At 36.4% G+C, this 24,716-nt stretch overlaps 2 protein-coding genes and 2 pseudogenes across 4 annotated transcripts; 2 read left to right on the top strand and 2 right to left on the bottom strand.

Annotated features, from left to right (window-relative positions):
- The first annotated feature begins 1,308 nt into the window (after window positions 1-1,308).
- Window positions 1,309-5,894, top strand: LOC148696780 (ATP-dependent RNA helicase HAS1-like; annotated as a pseudogene). The gene is made up of 11 exons (XR_015962727.1): window positions 1,309-1,776; window positions 1,958-2,143; window positions 2,589-2,774; window positions 3,114-3,197; window positions 3,441-3,482; window positions 3,694-3,762; window positions 3,919-4,218; window positions 4,355-4,393; window positions 4,944-5,300; window positions 5,385-5,510; window positions 5,619-5,894. The product of XR_015962727.1 is annotated as an ATP-dependent RNA helicase HAS1-like (transcript).
- Window positions 5,895-9,873: 3,979 nt separating this feature from the next.
- LOC137724448 (putative vesicle-associated membrane protein 726) lies at window positions 9,874-13,383 on the top strand. Its single transcript, XM_068463190.2, has 5 exons — window positions 9,874-10,435; window positions 11,525-11,666; window positions 11,761-11,881; window positions 12,691-12,753; window positions 12,970-13,383. Exons 1-5 carry the CDS (start codon window positions 10,246-10,248, stop codon window positions 13,111-13,113), a joined length of 660 nt encoding a protein of 219 aa, XP_068319291.1. The 5' UTR covers window positions 9,874-10,245; the 3' UTR covers window positions 13,114-13,383.
- Window positions 13,384-13,515: 132 nt separating this feature from the next.
- Window positions 13,516-15,756, bottom strand: LOC137724449 (pantoate--beta-alanine ligase-like; annotated as a pseudogene). The gene is made up of 4 exons (XR_015962728.1): window positions 15,025-15,756; window positions 14,218-14,331; window positions 13,960-14,091; window positions 13,516-13,753 (listed from the first exon to the last, which is right to left on the bottom strand). The product of XR_015962728.1 is annotated as a pantoate--beta-alanine ligase-like (transcript).
- Window positions 15,757-15,906: 150 nt separating this feature from the next.
- On the bottom strand, window positions 15,907-18,945 carry LOC137724447 (protein SULFUR DEFICIENCY-INDUCED 1). Its single transcript, XM_068463189.2, has 3 exons — window positions 18,670-18,945; window positions 16,584-16,952; window positions 15,907-16,485 (listed from the first exon to the last, which is right to left on the bottom strand). The coding sequence occupies exons 1-3, from the start codon at window positions 18,787-18,789 to the stop codon at window positions 16,084-16,086; spliced, it is 891 nt and encodes a 296-aa protein (XP_068319290.2). The 5' UTR covers window positions 18,790-18,945; the 3' UTR covers window positions 15,907-16,083.
- Between the last annotated feature and the right edge of the window lie 5,771 nt (window positions 18,946-24,716).

Raw genomic sequence — 24,716 nt, 5'->3', positions numbered from 1 at the left:
CTTGTCCCACACATCTTGCTATCAAAACTTAAGATCTTGAACTTCATGGTGATTTCATTTGACAACACTACAAGCTCAAGCTCATCTGTTTGTAGCATTTTTTGTGTTACAGTATTTGTTATGAGGGTTTTGATACGGTCAGTCGTACTTTCACACTTTTTGATTGAAAAGATGTGTAAATCAATAGTTTCTAAGTGCGCGAATAGAGATTGAAAGTTAGGTTTTGCCAATCTGATTGTAACATAGCATAATTTGTCACCTCGACTGTTGTTCTGTATCACACGGAAAAATCCACTTAGAAAACTTATTCCTTGTAGAATTCTCATTGTGTTTTGGAGAAGTGTAGGCATATAATCAACTGATATCATTTGACATTCTACTTAATAACGTGATAAGATAAGTGATTCTATTACTCTATGGACAACCCAATTTCTCTTGCCACCTATATTTCACTTTTCAGTTTCTTTCGACACTCTAATATCTTTGGAAATAAACCAAACCTAACTTTTGAAAAACTATGATTTCCTTTTGCAGGCTATACGTTTTTTGAATACAACGTTATATTTACACCAAGATGTAAGGAATTTAGAGAAAATCATATGTTGATTCTAAATAAGTTATTAACAAATCCAATTGTCTGAAGGGGAGTTAAACAAAGAGGCAGAATTTTGATTACTTGAGGTTACATATAATTTTAGTAGCATAGCCGAACCAAACCAATCTATTCATCTTCAATCATTTTTCTTATGAGCAAGTTACAAATATTATAATATGTTAAGGGGACTGTTACTAGTACTACAAAAATCTTATTCTACACTCCTTACAAATGTATTTTTCTTTCTAATTATACAAAAATTTGGAGTGTCAAATGAGAATTTTGGAGTGCTAATGACAATTCTCTATGTTAATAAGAGCATGATGGAATTTGTTATGAGACGATTGATTATCAAATTTGACTGTCTCAACATTTGCTTGCATTTATTGATAGGTTGTATGAAAGAGAAATTACAATTCAACACGTTTTTAAACCTCTCCCATCGTTTTTCTTATACACGGTTATTTTCGTTTAATTTATTTATTCTGATGACGAGAATTAAAGAAGAAGGTTTTTAAAAATGGAATTTTAACAAAACACTTCTGGTATTGTTCACCTTTAAAGAAAAAACACATTTTTACATTTTCCTAATACTATTCACTACACCTTTATTTATTCTTTTTTATTAAAACTAAAGTTTTTTTGAATTTTTAGTATTCCTTTTTAAAAATCACCTCTCTAATTTAATTTAGTTGGCTTGGCTCTCACTCAATCATAGTCAAAACCCAAGACTTTCCCGTGGACGGTAGTCAAAACCCTAAACGGCTAAACCTCCGCTTGCTCGTACAATCCAGACCGGAAACACTAAATTGCCAAATTCTATAGAACCAGTGGCCATGGAAGGCGCAATGCTTGCTCGGAGGACCAACCGGAAGAGAAAGAGAGCGAATAAACTGTCGGAATCGACTGGTACGATTGAAGAATCAGAGCCTCAAAACCGTAAGGAGGACCAAGAAGAAGAAGACGAGGGGGAAGATGAGAAGACGAAGAGAATGAAGGTAGAGGAAACAGCGGGAAAAGAGGAAAATGAAGGCGTAGAAGCAGCGAAGGAGGAGAAGAAGACGAAGGTTAAGAGAGGTGGAGGGTCTGGGATTATGACCACAGAGTCTTTTGGATCACTGAATTTGTCTTCCAACACTTTTAAGGCCGTTCAAGATATGAAATTTCAGCACATGACTCAGGTAAAAAGTTAAATTCCGGGGTCGAATTCAATGATTTTATTAGCTCCTTATTCATTCATGGATTGACATTGCCATGCTTCTAATATCAAGGCTTTTTTGGGGTAGAATTTGTGTAACTTAGTGTATATTTTTCGGGCGAAATTGGCTTAACGCAATTTACAAGTAAATTCAACTGCTGCAGATTCAAGCCAGAACAATCCCACCATTATTGATCGGAAAAGATATACTGGGAGCTGCAAGGACAGGATCTGAGAAAACTTTTGCTTTTCTAGTACCAGCTGTGGTGTTGCTATATCACACAAAGTTTACTCCTCGTAATGGAACCGCTGTTATTGTCATTTGCCCTACACGGGAACTTGCGATTCAGGTGAAACAAACCCCGGAACATTCTTTCTTTGTTATTGGTTTGATATGTTACAGGGGTCGGTCTTATTTCACTGGCTCCAATTGAAGATCATTTTTTTATGCCTGTTACATATCTAGGTTGAACATAAAGGCCTGCCTGTATTTGAGTGATAATGCAATGCTGCAGAGCAGTTTTGTAAAATTGGCTTGTTAATGGAGTTCCTCTATATTAGCGGGCTGAAATATGGCTTGGTATTCATATTTGCATGATATGAAAGTTAACATGCTCAATAATTTAAGAAATTCACTTCTTAGAAAGAAGTCCGAAAATGGAAATGTTTATGTAAAATTTTATGCTTCACAAAACCAAAGAAATTGTGCTTTATTAGTCGATGTGCTGTCACATTATGAGGTTTACGATAAATCATCTTGATTCTTCCCTGAATATTTTCCTCTCAATAATTCAGACCCATGCTGTGGCAGAGCACCTCCTCAAGTATCACTCACAGACTGTCGACTTGGTTATTGGTGGTGCAAATCGGAGAAGAGAAGCAGAAAGTCTTATAAAAGGAGTAAATCTATTGGTTGCAACCCCTGGCTGACTTCTTGACCATCTCCAGAATACCAAGGGATTTCTATATAAGAACTTGAAGGTTCCTCACATCTCTTCTATGGAAATTTTGTTGTAGTCTATCAAAATTATTTGTATCTGGTTATTTTGTATAGTGGGGCTAATTTCTACCGATGGATTTCTAATTGAAACATGATTCTACGCACTATTTTCTTAACTCTCTAATATTCTGCAGCGGTTAATAATACTGAAAACTTGTTAGTAGTTTCTGACCCTTTTCTCAAATTTGGTTGTTATGATAGATATAAAATTTAGCCTCTTGGTCTGGTTGGACTAAACATGTTTTATCAAGATGTAAGTTTGTATCCCGACATCATAGCAATTGACCATCCTTGGTTTCATTGTTCTATTGGACTTGCAGTGCCTCGTCATTGATGAAGCCGACAGGATTTTGGAAGATAACTTTGAAGAAGAAATGCGACAGATTATCAAACGTCTACCCCAGGTACACTATATGATTCGGCATTCAAACTTGTGTTAAAAATACTCAACGCTGAACAATAGATGCATCCAGCTTGCAACATATTCTTATTTTCTTTTGTCGGATAGAGATAAGAATGTAGTGAAGTGTGTACGATTATATTCAGCATTCAGCTTCGATGAGTTATTTTTGTTGTTTTAGTTGCAATTCAAAATGGATTTTACATGGTTATTCCCTTGGCTTATTCAGTTGCTATTGAATGTGCAGGAAAGGCAGACAGCTTTATTTTCAGCAACCCAAACCAAGAAGGTTTGTGCATTATATTCATATCCTTATCTTATAATGGTCAATCTTTTGATTTCTGCATTGTGTTTATCTATTTTAGCATGAATTAATACGCTGCACATCATCCAGTTGTTCAGTTATTTTTCTTGCACTGAGTTTACTAGTGTGTGTGTGCGCGCCCATATGCTACATGAATTGCTTTGTTCTGATAATACTTTTCTTGTTAAACCTGTAGGTTGAAGATCTTGCTAGATTGTCACTGAAAGATCCTTTTTTGATTGATGTGGATGAAGGGAGGACTAAGGTAGGAATCCATATGGTTTCATGTATTCTTTTAGTAATTTACTTGTGTTAATATCTGTCATGCATTTAAATCTACTTATATGTATTTAATACATTCTTTGTTTATTTTGATATAGCTCTAAATCTTTAAAGTCTAACAAGATTATGTGCACTGTAGGTCACTAATGAAGGGCTAAAACAAGGCTATGTTATTGTGCCCAGCGATAAGAGATTTATTCTCCTATATACTTTTCTGAAGACCACTCGTTCTAAGAAAGTGATGGTCTTCTTCTCTTCTTGTAACTCAGTTAAATTCCACTCTGAACTTCTTAAATACATTAATGTGGAGTGCTTTGATATCCATGGAAAGAAAAAGCAACAGAAGAGGACAAAAACTTTCTTTGACTTCTGCAAAGCAGAGAAAGGAATCTTACTTTGTACTGATGTTGCTGCTCGTGGGCTGGATATTCCTGCTGTGGTATGTTTCCTTCAACTGTTATGTCTTGTTTGAACTTCATGCTATGCCAATAAGCTTCTGTTCTGTCACATTACCAATACTGCAACAAGCAGTTGTTCACGGTAAATCTTCTTCTTCTTTTTTCGTTTGCTTGTAGGACTTGATTGTGCAGTTTGATCCTCCAGATGATCCCAAGGTGCCCAAATTTTCTCTACTAATGTATTTCAATTAATTTTTGCATGGAGTAATTTTTCTTTATCCATTATTAATTCAGGATAAGAATCCAATTTCCAATTGGAGTTGATTTCCCAATTAACCACGATTTAATATACTTGGTAATCAGGTTCTAGGACTAGATTTTCTAATATGCCTTTCTCGTGCCTGTTTAAAGAGCTTTGCTGGTTTACAAGCATAAGTAAGCAAAGAGAGAATGCATACTTCCACTCTTAAGATGGTGAATGGGAATACCATCCAGAGAGAGGAGTGAGAGGAACTCAAGGAGTTAAAGTGACATAATATCGAAGGGCAAAGTGTTTGAAAGATAAGAAAAGATATACGAGTGTTTCATTGTTTGTACCCATTATCGATACTGTGAAGATTTGTGTTTGTGCCTTGTAAACATAGGCATATAAGCAAACACGATAGTTCATGTTCTTTGTTTTCTTCCGTATTTTCTTGGGCTTCCTGAGTTCATTTGTTTTACCCATTTGTAAAAGATTTCACAACAAAGGGATATCTTTGTGCAGGAATATATCCACCGTGTTGGTCGAACAGCTCGAGGAGAAGGTGGAACAGGAAAGGCATACCTTTTCGTCATTCCTGAAGAGATGCAGTTTATTCGCTATTTGATGGTATGGTTAGTCAAGAATAAGAAACGAATGGAAGCAACCAAATCTAAAAAAATGCCATGCTTTTCAGAAGGGTGTCTGTTTAAAGCAAGCTTGATTGAATTTATGGCCTTAAGCTTTTATTTAGGTTGCTACGCTTTGGTGCTTGTTCTCCATTTCAATTGCTTATGTTATTATGTGTTCAGGATGAAAAAGTCCCCGTTGAAGAAATATAAATACAAGGAGAGTATGCTGAAAAATGTGCAGTCGCAACTGGTAATGTTCTGTTGTTCAATCGTAATCTACTACCATACAACAACTGTTTCCAAGGAACCTTATGTGTTGCTCTGTTTGATGCAGGTGGAGATGGTTCAGCGCAACGATTATCTCCTCAAATCAGCAAAAGAAGCATATAAATCTTATCTATTAGCGTATAATTCACACTCTATGAAGGACATCTTTAACGTCCACCGACTTGATCTGCAGGTACTCAACTTTTTCTTTCTTGATTGATGTTGCAGAGGAAATTAATATTTATCTTTTCATCTGAATTAATTGGCAAAGAGACCCTAACTGGAATTGGACTGTGTGCAGGCGGTTGCAGCTTCATTTTGCTTTCTGAGTCCCCCCAAGATGAATCTGAACTTAAACAGCAACGCTTCAAAGTTCAGGAAGAAGATGGGCAAAGTACGAGGAAATCGAAATGGATTCAGCATGAGCAGTCCCTATGGAAGGCAAAAAGGCGGAGATGAAATTCGACAATTTGTAAGACATTAGGGAGTCTTGAGCCAAAAGAAAGAATCCACATTAACTTGTGTAAAAAGTGATCAAATGGTTAAGATATGGAAAAGTGATTTCTGCCCTCTTTTACCTTAATTTTGTTGATTGATTCTCCTCATAGTGTTGTAGGCCAAAAGCAGAGTGCCATAGAATATTCCCTTTACCTTCCAAGAAACAATCTGATGAATTATATGCATTCGATACCTTCAAATTTATTTGATACATATAAATTACTAACAATCTCTAATTCGAATAAATTTTTCATAAGGAATATAGATATGATGATTACGACGAAATTAAACAATTCCAATTGTTTGTATCGTAAAAACACGTCCCATCATAATAAAAGGAAAATTAATTAAAAAAGTTTGAAAATTTTGAGTTTTAACGATAAAGACAAAATAAAGGGTAAAGTGAATAGTACCAGTTTGACTTTTTAGTGTAAAAATGCGATTTTTCGTTAAAATGAACAGTACCGTGAACTTTTCGTTAGAACTCCCCATAATAAATGAATAAATGGCACAACCATGAAATGAAATACACGTATTATTCTTGCAATATAATATCAAAGAGTAGGCAACAAAATTCGTACTTCTTAAAAAATATTATAATTCTTACTTTTAAAAAATATTATGAATAAATAAATTCATAATTTCATTGATAAACATGTTCAATACTAAAGTATTCCCTACGTTTAGCGTACATAATATTGTTGGTTTTTTTTATTTTTAAAATTACGAGTCCAATGCGATTTTATTAGCTCCTGACTTATGGGATGCATCTCTGATGTTTGTGTGCACTATATCAATAGGCGAGCAACGAAGGGCAAGGGGTGGAAGTGGAACAAGGCTATTGTATTGTGCTTAGTGAGAAGAAATTTATTCTCTTATATTATCTTCTAATGGTGAATCAGAACCTCTTCGACATGGTGTCACATCAATTGTTCAGTTTTTAGAGCATCTTTTAACTACAACATAAAACACCAATATTGTAATACCTACAAAATATGATTGTTTTGACATATGTTTTCGCCCAATTAATTTTGTTTAAATCAATCCATGATCCGTGTATCTCATCACCATATGGTACTTTATGTATATTTCTTCCCACATGCACTATTGTTGTTACTGCAATTTAAATTTCTCCATCAAATCGGTTGGATTTTGTTTCGAAACTGAAATTCTCTGGGTGTGGTAATCCGCAACTCTAGTGGAGGCTTTATTGGGGCTGCCCCATTTAATTTCTAGGAGGTGTTCTCTCCTGCTCAAATCAAAGCGTTGGCGGTTAGAGTTGGCTTCGAAGTGGTGATTGAAAGGGGTTAACAAAATATAGTTTTTTTAGAGCGATTCAGTTCAGATTGTTTCCACATTGAATGATTCTTCTACTGATTTGTTGACATTGGACCTATCATAGAAAATGTCAAGCTCTTTATGGAAATGATCATTGAAGTTTCTATTGTCCATGTTCGCCATGATGCCAACTTTGTAGCCCATAGAATTGCTAGGTTTGCTCTTCATTCAGAGAGTAATTGTACTTGGTTTGGCAATCCTTCTTTGTTTATCTGTGATCTTCTGAAGAAGGACCTCCTCTTTTCTTTTATTGTTTAGCCTGACATTGGAATGAAATATATCGTCTTTTTATAAAAAAAATAAAAAAAAAAAATCTCTCAATTGCAAAGTGTCCTTGGCATTGGATATAAGTACAGGCGGTTGCAGCTTCATTTTGCTTTTCTAGGGCCCTCAAGGTGAATTTGACCTAATTTGAACGTGGACGGACATAGGTGACGGCAATGCATCAAAGTTGTTCAGGGAAAAGGAAGATACGCATGGTAGGAATTAATTTGATTTCTCGTTGATGTTTGGTTGAGTTAAACACAGCATTTCAATCAGATTCTTCTAATTGACAACAATAGTAGGCATTACTATCATAGGAACAACAAAAACCACTAAAAATAAAAGAAAATTGCAAAACCCATGAAATTGAAAATAAAATTTACAAAACCCGTGAAATTGAAAAGAAAATCTGTAGAACATGAGAGAAATTACCATGAGACTAACCTTGCAAGGGAAGTCGTGGGTTGAGACTTGAAACAGCGAGAGGAAGTCGCGGGTCGAGGGTCACGGGGATGAGAGACTGAGAGTGAGACGGCGACACTTGCAAATCGGTGAGATGTGAGAGACTGACTAACTGAGAGTGAGACGGGTCGCAGGTCGTTGGGAAGGAAAAAGACGAAGACTGATTGAGTTGAGAAAGGGTGCGTGGAGCGGCTAACAAAGGGATCAATGTTTAGGATTAGGGTTATAATACAAACACAGCAACGCAATTCAGACTGAAGAGAGGAAGAACAAACGACGTCGTTTCAAGAAAAATCATTAATTTATAATTAATTATAAAACAACGTCGTTTTGACAACACTTCAGTTCGGTTCGTTTTTCGAACGCCATAAACCGAACCAACTAGAATCGGTTTGGTTTGGTTTTTTTCGACCTCGGTTCAGTTTTCAGTCTAGTTTTTTTCGATTTTCGATTTTTCGAACCCACCCCTATTGAATTCACCAAGTAAACTTCGTTTAATTCTTGTATTTATAACTCATTGCCACGAAGTATGAGCGCATGTCATTACCATGAAGGTGAAGGTGTTGGATTATTGAGGCAATGAAGTAGCATTCATCAAGTCTATCCAAACAAAATTTAAAGAACAGTGCTACAATTACCATCACATGTCGGTTTTATAGAAAGATGGTAGAAATGATCTTGCAAATGAATAATAACAATAGTATATTTCAAAACGAAAAAATAAAAATGGCAGTAAACTACGTACGGAAATTTCAATCCTTGACAATGATGTATAGATAAATATAATTTTATTTCCCTATTTATAATTGGTTGGCGGATTTGTCACGCAACAATTAGATGTCAGATTGAATAGCTGCAAAATGTAATGTTTTTGTCAAGTACGAGAGAGACCGGACGAACTTTGTCTACTCATTTTTATCTGGGTTTGCCCAAATTCTTGAAGATCCAGGAACCAATACACACTTATCTAATATATTTTAACATTATCTACTTGAAACAAACGAAAAGAAGAGCTCCAACATATCGAGCCACCCATCTAGTAATGCTAGAGCGAAAATTCACAATTCATCTTAATTTTTAGCTGTCAGATCGAACAAATCAAGAAGATTAAAGGACATAATTAATAAAAATGTATGAAAAATAAAAATATGTAGATAACACGCACTTAAAAATTATTGTTTTTCTCATTATGCGAATATAAACGGATAAAATTGGGATTATCATCCGGAGATAATTTTACCTTTTTTTTTAAGTGGATGTTATTGAAGCTATAAACTTTGTCAAGATCCCAAATTAAACGAATGAGCTTTAACGAAAAGCTCTTGGTATTGTTCACTTTAACGAAAAACCATATTTTTACTCTAAAAAATCAATCCTGGTACTATTCACTTACAACACATTTTTGTCATTTTCGTTAAAACTCAAAGTTTTCAAGTCATTTTCATTAGTTTTTTCTTTTAAACAATTCATGGAACATGTTCTGGTAGTTTTAATTGGATTATTTAGGGTTGGGAATTAAAATATGGTCATGAAATTGGTTTGTGCTGATATTAATGAATAATTGGCGGCAACTTTCAGGTTTCACTTGAGGAAATTAGTTCTTAGGTCATATGTTTCCATTGAAATACAGCATGGTTGGTGGAACACATTTCAACTTCAAAATAATATTTTTTGAAGAGAAATTGTTATCGACACTTTAAATTTTAATTTTGTATTCTGAATTTTTTAATATTTAAAAATAAAAATATACTGATGAAGAGTACAAAATAAAATTTTCAAAATATCAATAACATGCTTTATATTAATATGCAATGTAACAACTTGTTTTCGAATAATCGTAGCGACGTCGGTGCACAAAGAATATCTCCGTTCTTCAATTTGCTCTAATCCAAAAAGAAAATAATAATTAAAGTCCAAAAAAAAATTAGAAAAAAGAAAAACACGTATAGGATGAGGTCCTTTGATTTGAATGAGTTTTCAAAATTCTGGTTTCTAGAGGGGCTCTGCGCGTCTTCTTGACTTTGTAGGAAAAGAGCATTCAAATGTTTCCAAAAAATTCAAAATCCGACAGCAGTTCAGAGACTGCGTGGCATTTTCGTTATTTCCTGTCAAGTTGGAGGGTAGCTTAACAAACTCACAACGAAGACCCCCTCGCTACCGTACCTAGCTTCTCATCTAAGCAAAGCTCTCTCTCTCTCTCTCCTCTCTCTGTCTCTCTCTCTCATCACGATAAAACCACCGCGACTTTGGTTCTCTCTCTCTCTCTCTCCAACCAAAAAACCCTCAAACCCTCGGCTGCCTCTCTCTCATCCGCAACCGGAATCTTCACTTCCTGTCTCATAGGGTAGGCTTCGGGGATCGAATCCATGGGGCAGCAATCGTTGATCTACAGCTTCGTGGCGCGCGGCACGGTGATCCTCGCAGAGTACACGGAATTCACTGGAAACTTCACCAGCATAGCTTCCCAGTGCCTCCAGAAACTTCCGGCCACCAACAACAAGTTCACCTACAACTGCGACGGCCACACCTTCAACTACCTCGTCGATAATGGCTTCAGTAATTCCTCTTTCTCTTTCTCTCTCTCTCTCTCTCGTCAGATCTCCTCAGATTGATTTTTTTAGTTTCCGGTCCGATCCGCGTATTGATCGTGGATTTGATGTGCCGATTTTGCTCGATTTGGATTTCCTTCGTGGTTTCTATGCTATTTTTGGAAAATCGTTTATTATTAGTTCGATTGGCATAGATTTTCTCTTTGAGGCCGTCGGATAAGATTCGTATAGATTCTCAAACTCGTAATTTCTTTTCTTGTGCGTTTTTCTCGGATTTTGTTAGGCTGTTTGGTAGGTGAGAAAATGTTTGTGAATAATGATAAAAGAGTCAAGTTTGTGCGGTGAAAAGGATTGATATAAGTGTTGAATAGGGATACGAGAGGAAAAATTAAGTTCACGATCGAAGTTTTTAATTGGGTTTTGAATTTTCTGGATTCAGTTAGTAAATACTATTGTATCCGAATTATGTTAGTTCTAGATTTCTCGAGTCGAATGAGCATGGCTTTGTGTCTCCTTTGATTTCGTAAAGCTTATTCACTTGTGCATTCCAATGGCTTTGGAAGTGTTTTTTGTTACCGGATTTAACCAACGAAAAAACTCTCAGCTTAAATAAGTTGAATGAGTAAGATATTTTAGCTTCTAGTTTTCGTAATTACTAGATTAAGCTTTAGGAAATATGGCAAGAAGTCGTTAATGTCAAATCTGAATTAATGTTTTATTGCTATGTATGTTTCTACCAAGTTTTTCAACATTACCGAAACAGAATAGGTTAAAGGAGTTGAACAGGAATGATCTCACTTTAAGGAGCCTCTGGAAACGTAGTGCCACCATACGCCACTGTGAACAGCTCTTATTAATTGATCTGTCAAAATCGGTTCTCTTACATGAAGGCATGCACTAGAACCTTGAGTTTCTGAAGTTTAAAGAAAAGAGCCCTGTAAAATTACTTTTCAGTCGAAAAACATTTCAGTTTTAATTATGCAAAGTTGGATGATGGGATGTTTTTTTATTCGTGTTTGTTTCTCTTTATTCTTTTGAATTTTGATACATTTATGTCTATAAGAGTTGAACTAACTTTACCCCTTCGATGCTACAGCATATTGTGTAGTTGCAGTTGAGGCTGTTGGTCGACAAGTTCCTATTGCCTTCCTTGAGCGAATCAAGGAGGATTTTACCGGTAGATATGGTGGGGGAAAAGCTGCAACAGCAGTTGCAAATAGCCTAAACAAGGAATTTGGGTACTGTTGTTTTATCTTTTCCATTTATTGAATTGAATGTGGTTGACCTTTCCTATGATGTCTTCTAATCTCGCAAATTTTGGTGCCAATATAGGTCCAAACTGAAGGAGCACATGCAATACTGTGTGGATCATCCCGAGGAGATCAGCAAGCTTTCAAAAGTGAAAGCACAAGTCTCAGAAGTCAAAGGAGTTATGATGGAAAATATCGAAAAGGTAAGGCCTTGTGATTTGTTTAGATCTAGAAAACCAATCGTCTTTGTTTAGTTTGATATCTAATTCTTGTGGTGAGGTTTTTAGCTGGGACTGATAATTTTGGAACCTGTCAATTTCTTACACGACCTGTTAACCTAATCCGAAATGACACGAAATAATGGGTTTTGGGTCAACATGTTAACTAATCGGGTCGTTATGGGGTCGCACGTTAAGAGTTTGTTAAGAACGGGTTCTTAACAGGTTTACCCGTGGGTAACCCGTCTCAACCCGATAAAAAGAGTTAGTTTGATGGTTTTAAACTACTAAAAAACCTTTCTACAATAGCCATAGTATTTTTCTCACATAGTGAGATTAAAAAAATTCCAAACCAGTTTAAAAATACATAAACTATAAATTTAAATTTAACCGTTGATTGTCATTATGAGCGTTTATATATATGTATATGTATGTATTACATTTTTCATACTTCTACATTAATTAAAAAACCTTCCTACAACAATTGCCACAGGATCTGACTTCACATAAGTGAGATTACATCCTTACTGTTGGATTATTTGATCTGACTTACGTTTTTCATTTGATCATGTATTGATTTAAAATATATTTTATTTAACGTTTTGGGTCAAATTAATTGGTTGATTTCGGGTCGGGTAATATTACCCATTTTAACTACACAACCGTTAAGATATTGGATATGTCACGAACACGGAAACCACGGCACGAATGTCAGGTCTAATTTATTGTAATAATTATTTTGAGATTGGGATCAATGTGGTGCGAGATTATTTGATTGATTATGTTCATTGCAGGTTCTTGATCGTGGGGAGAAAATTGAACTTCTGGTTGATAAAACAGAGAACCTCCGCTCACAGGTCAGCGATTGATGCCATTCTGTTTTACCCTGCAATAGCCAATTCAATTACTTATATTGAAATTGAACCGTATTTTGTTGGCTTTTCATTAGTATCAGTAAACCCTTAATCACTGTAGGTTTGGTGTAATTATATTTCTCTTTTTGCGGGTTGAGCATTCGGATTTTGTGTGGTTAATTTTCTTATGTATCTGTTACTGTTGGTTTGGCGAGGCAGGCACAAGATTTCAGGCAGCAGGGAACCCAGATGAGGAGGAAGATGTGGTTGCAGAACATGAAGATCAAGCTGATAGTTTTGGGAATCTTAATCGCTTTGATTCTCATCATCGTTCTATCCGTTTGCAACGGCTTCAAATGCTGATGTGTTCGTAGACTCTTATCGGACACAGGATGGAGTTTGTTTGTCGCGCTTATTTCTGGTCTACGTATATTTATTCTTGGTTGCACATCCTACTTTCTGCTATAATTTGTATTGCAAGACCGTTTGTATAGCTTGTATTCGTGATTTTTTTCTATAATAGGCTCTGTCGGATGTGTGAATCGTTCTTGATTCCTTTTGCTCCATGGAACTTATGTTGTAGAACTTGCGACTGATTCTAGATTTGGTATTCAACGGTTGAAAAGTGTCGAATGTGCATCGTATCGCCTTTGCAAGAACCATAAAACTGCCCAAATAACGTGAAGCGAAAAAATTCACGGGAAATGAAACGTGAGGGAAATGTGCTTTTCGCTTTCATTTGAGAATCGAAAACATGAGGGAAAACGTCCCTTAAGATTAATGTATGAAAATGGCTTTTGCCAAACGGAAAAACAAGTCCAACCTTTTCGACATTCTTCTATGCATGTTTTATGTACTATGAAGTACGAAGTAGGAAGACAATGATTCATTTGTTTATCTCCATGTTGTCTATCGGTGTGACTTTCCCGAACCAGGCAGCAACACACAACACAACCGAACGTTTGATCTCTTCTACTGACTCCAAGCTTTCTTGGTCGACAATCTGCCGGCAAAATCCACAAACAATTAAGAACATTTCGAGTGAAATCTTCGTCAAGTTTTCTGACATAATAGCTTACAAGGTACTTGTCCCTCGTCTCCCAGAAAGGTGGAAGAAATTAATCAAAGCTATCTTGAACAAGTATCAAGCAATTGTTGTTCCGTCTTAAAAGCCAACGCGGTAAAACAAGTTAGTTCTGCGATGCTCACCTCAGCATAATCGACTCTTCCACCGGCTTCACAAATTGCTTCGACGACCAAGTCTCTCAACTCTTTACAATTAATTTGTCCCTTTTCTGCAGAAGATTTAGCTTTTGACAATGACTTGCTTATAGAAAGTGCCTGTATATCACCAAAAAGAACATATTAATAATTGAACAGAATACACACTGCATGAGCAAAAACGCCGCAGAACTCAGAAGTTCTACATTCGAAAATAGCAAGATACGCTTAAATGCAGTAGCAAACCTTTTCCCGTTCTTCAGGTGAGAGGCGCACATTGCGTGAACTCAGTGCCAGGCCGTCATTTTCACGCACTATTTCAGAACCTATCACTCTCGTAGAAAAATCAAGATCTCGAACCTGTACAAATTCAAAGAGACCGATAATCCATAAGCAGCTTCCTACAAATGTAGCTAACATCATATCATCAGAATACATCATGTCTAAAACTACTGCAGCAATTAGGTTTGAAATGGCCAAATGAAATAAATCAAACAAAGTTTTTGAAATCGGTTTTAACCCAAACCCGAAATTTATGCTCTGCAACAATTTTCAATTCAATGAACACAACATTGGCAATCTATTTTTCCTTCCTCAAAAAATGAGCACACCAAACATTCTTGCATTGACAAAGCACATTAAATCAAGACCAAAATCGGGTTCAAACAACAAATTCTCACACCCAACATTTTGTCATTCCTTGTATGAACTCCGTTAAATCTACCCTCCCATGTGCCGCACAAGTGACATTTCGCACAAGAAATTAACGTAAGTTGACACGTCCTCGAATTCCAACAGTAAACAGAATGCAAACAACAAAGACAAAAATTCGATGCAATTGAAAATGTAGGGACAAGACGAGAGGTCTAAATCACGTTTTGGCCACCACTTTTCCGACAAAATCTTCCGAAGTCTTACAATTTCATGCTCCCATTCATGAACTTCTAGAGGCTTATGGCGCCGCGAAAATGAAAAGAGATTTCATCACACATTTTGAAGGAAATTCGCAAAACCGATTAAAAATCAAGCTCTAAAAATCCAACAAGAACTTACCATCCGCTGAATAATCCGCCATTGCTGATAATCCTTCTTCCCAAACACCGCAACATCCGGCTCCACAATGTTTAACAGCTTGCTCACCACCGTCGCTACCCCTCTGCTCCGCCCTGCTCCGCCCGCACATCCCCTTTTCCAACCTCTCCACCCTCACCCACGTCTCGTGCCCCGCCCCCTTCTCCTCCAGGCAGGACACCGTTTCACCGCCGTCGCTCGCACGTGCCCCATTACTCGCTGGTGCTTTTGCGTCCGTGTTAGTTCCACAGTCGTATAGGTTGTGGGGGTTAAAAACGACGTCGACGCCGCCGGGAATTTGGGTGAGCTTCCGGATGTCGCCGTGGAAATCGGACGGGTATGTGGAGAGGTCTTCGGAGGGGGAGACTGACCCGGGTTCACGTAGATCGAGACGGCGAGGACGTCGGCGTGGGTGCGAGCTTCTCGGATGAGGGACACGTGTCTGTCGTGGAGGTAGCCCATTGTGGGTACTAGTCCGACGGTCTTGCCTTGGGATCTCATGGCGCGTGACCACCTCCGCAACTGGTCCTTGTCTCTGATGATCTGTGGCTCTCCGGCCGCCATTGGAAGCTGTGATGTTGGTGTTTCGAGAAGGAGGGAGAGAGATAGCTTGGTGGAATTGGCGAAGGCAAATAGCAAAATTCAAGTAAGGAAGAAACTGCTTTCAATTTTTGTCTATTTGATCAAATAAACGTTGGATTAAAGGGGAGTAGAAATTTTAGTTTTGACACGACTAATTACCTCCAAGTTGTTACTAAGACAATCTCATTCTATTTTTGATAACTCTAATTCAAATTCTCGTCTGTGTCTCTTGTAATTGATGTTCAGTTGTAGCTGCAGTCATTAGAAAAATCCAATAATGGATTGTGTTTCAAACCACCAAGGAACTTTATTTCAATTTTGAACTTACCCACACACCCTCATACAAGACAACTTGATTCTGTGTTTGTTTGTGTTTGCCCTTTTGTTGGGACTATATTAACACACCTACATATCAATATGAACAAGTGAAACAACACAAGAAAGTGCTATTTTGGACTATTAACATGCCACTTGATCTCTAAATTGAGAGATTTCTTCAAAGATTGGAAGCCTCTTGGATCTAAACGGACCCCATTCATTCATCAATTGCTCAAGCCCCTTCACAAAATCATCATCCAGGCTCAGTAGATCCAATGACTCTGGCAAACAACTCGTCGACCTCAATTCCATTAACAACTCGTGGGCCCGTTTCTTCGACTTGCTCTCCTCGGATCCTGGAAGTCTACTCTGCACCACGGCTTCCAGAATCAAACGGGCATCTTCGTATCGACCCTGTTTGATTAGGCACAGGCCCAAGTTACAGGCCTTGTTCGAGTCAGGGTCGATCATTTGAGCCTTTTGATACACGACCTCCGCCATCATGTAGTTACCCTTTTGCATATAGGCCCATCCCAAATTGCCCTGTAAAATTTATCACATTACTAATGTAACATGTTACCAAAATTATGAACCTAGGCAACTCAACATAACATATCATATAGATATCTGATATATCATACCAGTAATCTCGAAGTCTCTTGCGTAACTGAAACTTGGAACTTCTTTCCGTGAGAGCGCGCAGTTTTAGTCGGCCTTCCGTTGAAGGCGGCTCCTTGGTATATCAACCTAAGCTTCCTCTTGAGCAAGTCAATTTGCTCTTCAATTTTGCCACATTTCTTGTACAAGTCAATGAGGACATTGTCAAGAGAGTCTTGGGCTTGTTTGGAGCAAAGGCCTCTAAAGGACTTAACAGCTTCAATGGCCTCCTCAGTTCTATCCAATTGCTTCATCACCACAGCCATGTCTTTTAGGGCACTATCCACCCTGTCTCCTGCATTTATTGCCTTCCAAAACAACACTATTGCTGCATCTGGATCCTTTGCAACTAGCTGAAAAATATTACAAAAAAAAAAAAAAAAAAAAAAAAAAGAAAAAAAAAAGGGGTTTGGTAAGACTAACAAATTGGGCTCTGATTTGGGCCCCCAAGGAAAAAGCCCATGTAAATAATCGAGAACTGTCACTCCTCTCCATGTTTTTCAGAGTGGTCCAGACGAAGTGGGCCAACACTAATAAAAAATACAATAAATATTTTGCATTGCATTTATATATATATATATTTATTTTTTTGAGAAATTTATTTTTATTTTTGATGAACACAAAATCGTTTTCTTTTTAGGATACCAAGTTGACATCATAATTCAGAGTCCAGATCCAACATCCACGTGGTTCTTGGCCCCCACATCTTTAACAACAATTTAAATGGAGTTTTCATTTTTGTCAATTATTTTATGGGTGTTCTTTTTCTTTTAAATTTTTATGGACTGCAAATAACATCTTAATACTCAAGTTATTATTAAGAATATAATGTTATTCATCTTGTTGCAATAAGGATCGTTCATGCAATTAATTATGATAAATAATATAACATTTCAAGTGGTTTAAACTTCTAAATTATATACACAACGAAACTAGTTAAGCTAATTAGCTAAAACAGCGTGTTTTTCTCTTTATATCCAAGTTCGATCAATTTGGATAAATTTAATGAAAAATATTCGCTTGTGTGTGTATATACATATAAGATCTACATTCTACGAACCCAAAGTTAATTATTTCACGAAATTAAACTATTTGGTTTAACTCAAGTATGTAATTTTCAAATCATTTACAACCTAATTTATTAACCAAAGATGAGATCTGATCCTGTGAAAGACATTGAGATCTGATTTTACACTCAACTACAGATAAATTATAATTCACCCAATGAATTATAAAAACTAGCCATAAAAATGATTGGAAAAGGGGTCGATCGATTGCATGGTAGGCAATAATCAGCTTCGAATTTGGGAAAAGGAAGAAAGAAAGTAGGTTTGAAGTTTAAGCCTCATGCTCGAGCTCTAGTGTTTCTTCACCAACATTTTACCCCCACTTAAGTCAACCATTCGTCCAGAAAAATTAATAAAATAATGTACTAGCTATTCAATTATTGTGGTTTTTGAGTTGGGAAAATTAAGGAAATATTGAAGCATCCTCCAAACAAAAATGATGGATTTGGTAAAACAATAATCTCCATGGTAATTGGAAGACGCTTGAGTAATGCCAAAAGGGTGCGCAAAACCAAAAAAAGATAGAATGAGAGAATATTAAGGATGGATCATATCTCAAAGTGAGCAGAACAACCTAATTGCAGACGGCAGTTTATCTTTTATCTATTTATTTATCTCGTCACGTGACGTATAAAACAAAGAAGAAAATGTATTTTTGTTTTCAACTTCAATGAAGGAGAACAATGCAATATGCAGGTACAACAAAATACATCTTGGAAAAATTAAGCATGCAATTCAAACTCAATCGCTACTAATCAAACTCATCGTATCATGCAAAACCAAGATATGAGTTTTTATGACATGAATCAGCTTCTTATAACCCCCAAACGAAAAAAACAAACGAGATCTTAGATTTGGGCATCGCGAAGTTAGCTAGAATGAAAGAGCAGTATGCTCATCCAAGTTCAAATTTCTCTTCCCGTTGTTTTGATTATATCGCGTTTAATAAATAAATAAATAAACAAAAACTAGACTGGAGAGGTATTGAAGTTTGGGGACGAACCTGAGCGTGTTTAGCTCTAACATAAGGACCATCACCAGAAGGAACCTTATGAATAACATGATAAAGATCATCTTTCTTCCCTTTGGTGCTGTCTCTGTTCATCTTCCAACTCCCCTCCATTCTTTTTCTTTTTTCCCCCTTGATTTCTCTGGATTAATTGGCTGCAATAATATTAATAAAAAAAGAAAAGAAAAATAAATAATATTTGAGGAGCTAGGCCTACTCTCTCTCCCTCTGGAAATCGAGGAGGAGAGATATTACGAGTCCAATTTATACAAGCGAACATCTGATCATATTTTCGGTTTTATAATATGGTCAAGAACATTATGCTATATCACGACTCGATTCATCCTTTGTTGGTTTATGTTCACACGAACAGCAAATCAACAACCTTGCCACGTGTCGGGTGGGACACGTGTCGCGTTGAAATTCAACCATTCTGGGATCCCTCTCGCTGGTTGCATTATTGGGATACACTCATGACCTTTTCCTTTCTCGAACATGATAATATTAAGAATATTAAATTTGCAGGTTAAATTTTGTAAACTAAATTATATGAAAGTTGATGATTTGATTATTACTTAAACGTTGATAAGCATACTAATTTTCTATTGATAACACATCATTTAATTTGCAAATTTAATCTATAAATTTAGTTTTCCTAGCATTACTTTTATATATAATTAACAATACACTACATTTTTTTTTATATTTATATAAAAGTTTTTTACTGAAAATATAATGTTTTTTACTATAAATTGATACGTCATTTGACCCCACAACAGGGCCCTAGGGTTTCTTGTCAAATGTCAATGCCATTAGTCAAAATACAGCATTGTATAATCCCGCTTTAATCCTTTTGATTTGGGATAATGTAAACTATTTTTCATATCATTAGTAAAATTGATTGTAACTTATCGCATATAACAGATCGGTGGTCATGCCCTTTTAGCTACTTAATCATAGCCAGGTAGGGTGAGGTTTTCACACTACCTAATAAACATATAATTCTTCCCTATCCTATATATCTCAATTTTCGGATGATCGATTATGTTGAGACTCTTCTAGCACAAAACGTCACGTGTGATCGATGAAAGTTATGAGAATGTTACAAATATGTATATATTAGGAAAAATTCTTATATATATAGACGACAACACATCCTCTCTGTTTATGTGTCTTATCCGATCTCGTCTAATGCTTTCTTGTTAGAAAGTTAGACGGCTACGAGTCTAGCTAAAAGGAAGATAATCTTATCAGTAGACGTTGGTTTGTAGGTTGTACGGGTGAACCTGACCCTTAAACCGGTCGGGTTCAGTTAGAACAACTAAGAACTAGATTTGAACGAGGATTTCAGATATATCCCGACTCCTGAGCACTAAATTTTGTTGCTACCTTTAAAGATTATAAAAAAAATTCTAGACAAGTACTTGTATAGTAAGCAAGCAAGCAAGAAAGTGGCGTCAGAACAAAACTGTTGGAGCACTGTGTGAGGACTGAGGAGCTTTGCCATATATGGATGAACCTGGACATGTTCAGTGCAATAGTTAGGAAAAATGTTTGTATCTAGAGTGCGTATCCATAAGCACCGCCTTATATGTACAACATTTGATTTGTCGTGATTGATTATAACTTGGAAGCTATTATGTGCTTCGTTTCGTATGTCTCCCGGGTTTGATCTCATCTAAATTTATTGAAGAGAAAACGGAAGATATGGTTACGTTAATACTCGGAGTGTAACCCAATGTCTTTTAACTAGAAACAACTCTAAAAACGTATTACTTGTTAGTTAAATAAACATGATTAACTTATTATCTTCTCTTTTTTTTTAATGGTATAACCCTAATCTTCAAGTGTTTTTCTTTGTAGTATTTTGTTTATTCACAACAAATGCACTACAAAAAAAAAAAAAAAAAAAAAAAAAAAAAAAAAAACCCTTTTCAAACGAAAGGATTTTGTCGGGTCAAATAAGGTTTCATCGTCTAATGTTTTGTTTGACTGATATTCGTTGGGCAAAAGTCATTGCTCAAACGTTTGCCCGACGTAAAATAAAATTTTGTCGGGCGAATACTATTTGCCCAACGAATTATTCACGACTATTTTGTTGCACGAAGTGCGTTGACCAACTTGACCCGACAAACCTAACTTGCCCGATGATCGTATTTTGTCATCTCTTGCATGTACAGTCAAAAGTTATCCTTCTGCTGGTGCATTGCTTCATTCTGAGCTTCTTCTTGCTCGTGTGCAACTTCTTCTTGATGGCGCATGGCCTCTAACTCCATCTCCAACTACTACAGTTTGGAAGACGACCACTTGCAAGCTAAGAGCTAGATGAAGAAGATCTCCCGAGGTCTCGAACCCAACCAGATCTTAGGCCACGGAACTCTTGGCCTTCTGTTGCCCACCCCTGTTTATGAACAACTATAGAGACACATCTGGATCAGGTGTTAGTTGCTTCATTGGCGTGTCCGGTTGCTGTTCAGAGAGGTTGGCGAGGTACTCATCATTATTTTGAGGCATAGAAGCCTACAAAAGAAAAAGAAACCAATTAAGATTATCGATCATAATTTTATAAAATTTAAGTGTAATGAAATTTTAAGTTAAAATGTTGGATGGAATACGTACATAAATATTGTCAGCTACCTGTTTGCCATAATTGGTGATGTATATTTAAACTAACCTAAACAAATATATTAATTTAAACCAAATTAAACTCGCAAGCGCACGAATTAATCGTAGTAATATTTGCAAATACGAGGTCGCTCCCACAGGGATTGCTTTAATACCAATTTAACTGATTAATCACGCTAGACTTAATTAAACAAACAAAGGATATATTGAATTGAATAATTGAGTAATTGATTAAGACTACAATTAACAAGAAAAAGAAAAGATAATTAATTAAAATAAACACACGACACAAGAAAACCTAAAGTTATGAATTCACCAATAACAATCCTATTTACTTTTCCTAGAGCCAACTACTATCCAATTACCATGCCAATGTTAAAGGTTGTTCTTTCTAAGATATGAATTAATCCATGGTCAGGCATCGACTTTTGTATCTCTACATGATAATTATATCCTATTGGTTAGGCATACAATTAAACACATAAAAACCCATTAAGCGTAGAAGAATCATGTCAACCAAGTAGGACTATCTATAGCTTGATATTGGTCATCCTCACTAGTTTGTCTACTCTTCTTAATCTTAATTCCAATAAACCTAATTGATTGGTCATCCTCATAGATTTATCTAATTATCTAGATGCAACATTCCTAAAGGTGATCAGTCATTAGAAATCTGAATCTAGAATAAAATACCCACAAAGATTAAGAATATAACATGACATATAATCGGATAATAATTAACAAAGTACTTCGCAAATATTCATGTCATGACTTCATCATAAACCTTAGAAAATAACTTAGTTACACATAGAAATAAAAATAAAAGAAAGATAGAATCCGAAATCCATGGCAAATCACGTCCCTAAGCTCTTATTCACAAATTGCGGAGATGGTGAATGGTAGTATGGATGTGGGTGATATCCGAGGTATGCGGGGTATCCGGGGCATGTGGGGGTCCTCTAGAGATAGCTTAGGACACCTTATTTATACTAGAAAACCCTAAAAGGTCTGAGAGAAACTCTCCTAAATAAAACAAACTCCTAAACAATTAATAACACAAACTTGGAAAGAATCCTTCTTGGCTTGGGAAACACGTCTTCTATCTTGCATGTCAAATTTGGGGTTGATTTATCTTCTGAAAAATTCTGTAAAAATATAGGAAACGTAGCTTGATTTCTTATCTTTCCAAGCATATATTGCACGCCACTAGGAAAAATCGGGGAAGCCTTCTTCATTCTCCCACAGCTGCGCAATTCTTTCGAGAAAACAACTTATGCGAGATTGATTTGTAAAATTGGAATGAACGCCTCCATGGAAAATTATGAAATTTGAACAGAACGATCTTCAGCCTCTTAGCTTCCTTCTCGAATTGGCCTTGCATTAAAAATCCTCCAGAAATCGACTTATCACCAAAAACATTCTAAGTGCACAGAATGGCTGAAATTGTGAAAAGGAGAGTAATAAGGCTCTTTTATAATCAATTCCTTAACAAATTCTAGGGATAATTAATACGAAATTATGATAAATAATGAACCTATCAATTGGCATGTGTATCCCCCTAGGCGTTGACTTCCAAAAAAAACGAACGTTTAGCACGCCATTCTTCGACCCGTAGATGAGGAGCCAAGCACCAGAGTGAGGGAGGTACTACTTAGCTTCCTAGTTAGCCTTATTTGTTGTCGATTTTCGTTGTGAAAAAAAATTAAATTAAATTAAATTAAATTAAATTAAAAAAACTTTGAATTAAAAAAAAAAACAAAAAATTGAAATGAAATATAAAAAAACTTACCAAAAATTTCAGGCTCTGAAAGTGACCGTACGTGAAGTTAGTGTCACTTGCCCATCATTTATACCTAGGGGTGGGCACGGTCCGGTTCCACCCTCAAAATGGAATCAAAACAGGAAAATTTCAACGGCTTGGTTCGGTACGGTTCCGCTTAAATTTATAACTAAAATCATATGGTTCGATTCATGATGGTTCTGGTTCAGTTCATGCCGGTTTACGGTTGTAACTAAAATTATATATTTTTTCTAATTTTCTACTTCTAATACCAAACACATATTTCAACCACAAATTCAAGTAAATTTGAGTTTCCACTACTAGATCTACAAGATTTGTGACCAGAGGATAGAAAGTGTGCATATAAATATAAATCAAAAGATAGAAAGGCTCTTATTAAGACCAAAGTGACCAAAGTGTAGATCTTAAACTAAAACTAAGATGTACATAATGCATAATATACTGGAAAAGAATGGAGAAAAATAATGTAGGGAGAGAAAAGTGATAAAACAACAAAGGAGGGGGAGAGAAGTGAAGAAAAATATTGGGCTTATGCACATGGTCTTCTTGGAAAAATGTCTTATTTATATAAAAATAATAATAAAACAATAATTTATATTAAAAGCAGTTCGGTCCAGTTCCTCTGGTTCTTAATATTTCCAAATCGGAATCGGAACCGTTTGAAACGGTTCCATTCTGTTTTTGTTCCGGTTTTGACTTTTTAGGTCAACGCCGTTTTTTACGGTTTTTTTTTGTCACGATTCTATTCGGTTTTCCGGTTTGGCGGTTTTTATATGCACCCTTATTTATACCAACTTTGGGAATAGACGATCAAAGCTTCAGTAGGAGATGCACAATTCTCATAGTTTTTGTGCAGCTTGTGCCTCCACTCCTAGAATCGATCGGTCCACACCTGGTTTATGTACTCAAACACACCCTGCTTATCCATGTCAATCTCGAAGTTGACCTAAAATAGACAAAAAATAAAAACTAGTGTTAGTTTGAAAAATGCACTAAATAGTAAAATTAAACAGGCACATTTACCGAGATCTCATCCTTTATCTCGAGGCGAGCTTTTTCCATGTAAGGACTTTCATAGGGCACTTGGTGCAGATGATGGCTCTCATGTCGTGAGTCAACAGACTATTGAATTTGGCGTTTGCTCGCTAATGTTGTGAGTCGTAAACGACCATGATCTTGACTTGCGTTATGTGAGTCATCTCGTTCAAAAAAAAGCTTCTATAGGTCCCCCACACTTTCACCTTCTTCACACCCCGGCTGGAAGTTCTCCGTCTCACATGGTGATGGTTGCTGAATCGAAGTCAACCTGTGCGATATCAACAATGAGGGCCGAGCTGGCATAACACCATGTCATTTCCGACTGTAAATAAGTCGAGAAAAATTGGTGCTCCTAGACCAACACAGCTGATGCAGTGGGCCCAACCGCTGACTTGGCGGTGGCCGCCTGGTACCTCCAATGAAATATTCGCCATATCTGCTGCCAAGTCATTCTAACCTGAACCGAACGAAGAGTGACGGCCACAAGTGATCAACAACGATGACATATGAGGAAAAAAAAATTAATTTGCATTAATTTTAATAAATTACAGTACTTTCTAAAATATATTAAATGACA

The sequence above is a fragment of the Pyrus communis genome, chromosome 5 (assembly GCF_041283825.1).
Source record: "Pyrus communis isolate YQ-2024b chromosome 5, ASM4128382v1, whole genome shotgun sequence".
Classification (NCBI taxonomy): Eukaryota; Viridiplantae; Streptophyta; class Magnoliopsida; order Rosales; family Rosaceae; genus Pyrus; species Pyrus communis.
This window is presented reverse-complemented; position numbering and strand designations above follow the sequence as displayed.

Excerpts from the sequence above, each read along its gene's own strand:
- LOC137724448 (XM_068463190.2), top strand. The coding sequence starts at position 10,246 with ATGGGGCAGCAATCGTTGATCTACAGCTTCGTGGCGCGCGGCACGGTG. Across the intron at positions 10,436-11,524 it reads CCTCGTCGATAATGGCTTCA|CATATTGTGTAGTTGCAGTT; the intron begins GTAATTCCTCTT and ends TCGATGCTACAG. Across the intron at positions 11,667-11,760 it reads AGCCTAAACAAGGAATTTGG|GTCCAAACTGAAGGAGCACA; the intron begins GTACTGTTGTTT and ends GTGCCAATATAG.
- LOC137724447 (XM_068463189.2), bottom strand. The coding sequence starts at position 18,789 with ATGGAGGGGAGTTGGAAGATGAACAGAGACAGCACCAAAGGGAAGAAA. Across the intron at positions 16,953-18,669 it reads TTAGAGCTAAACACGCTCAG|CTAGTTGCAAAGGATCCAGA; the intron begins GTTCGTCCCCAA and ends AATATTTTTCAG. Across the intron at positions 16,486-16,583 it reads AAGAGACTTCGAGATTACTG|GGCAATTTGGGATGGGCCTA; the intron begins GTATGATATATC and ends TAAATTTTACAG.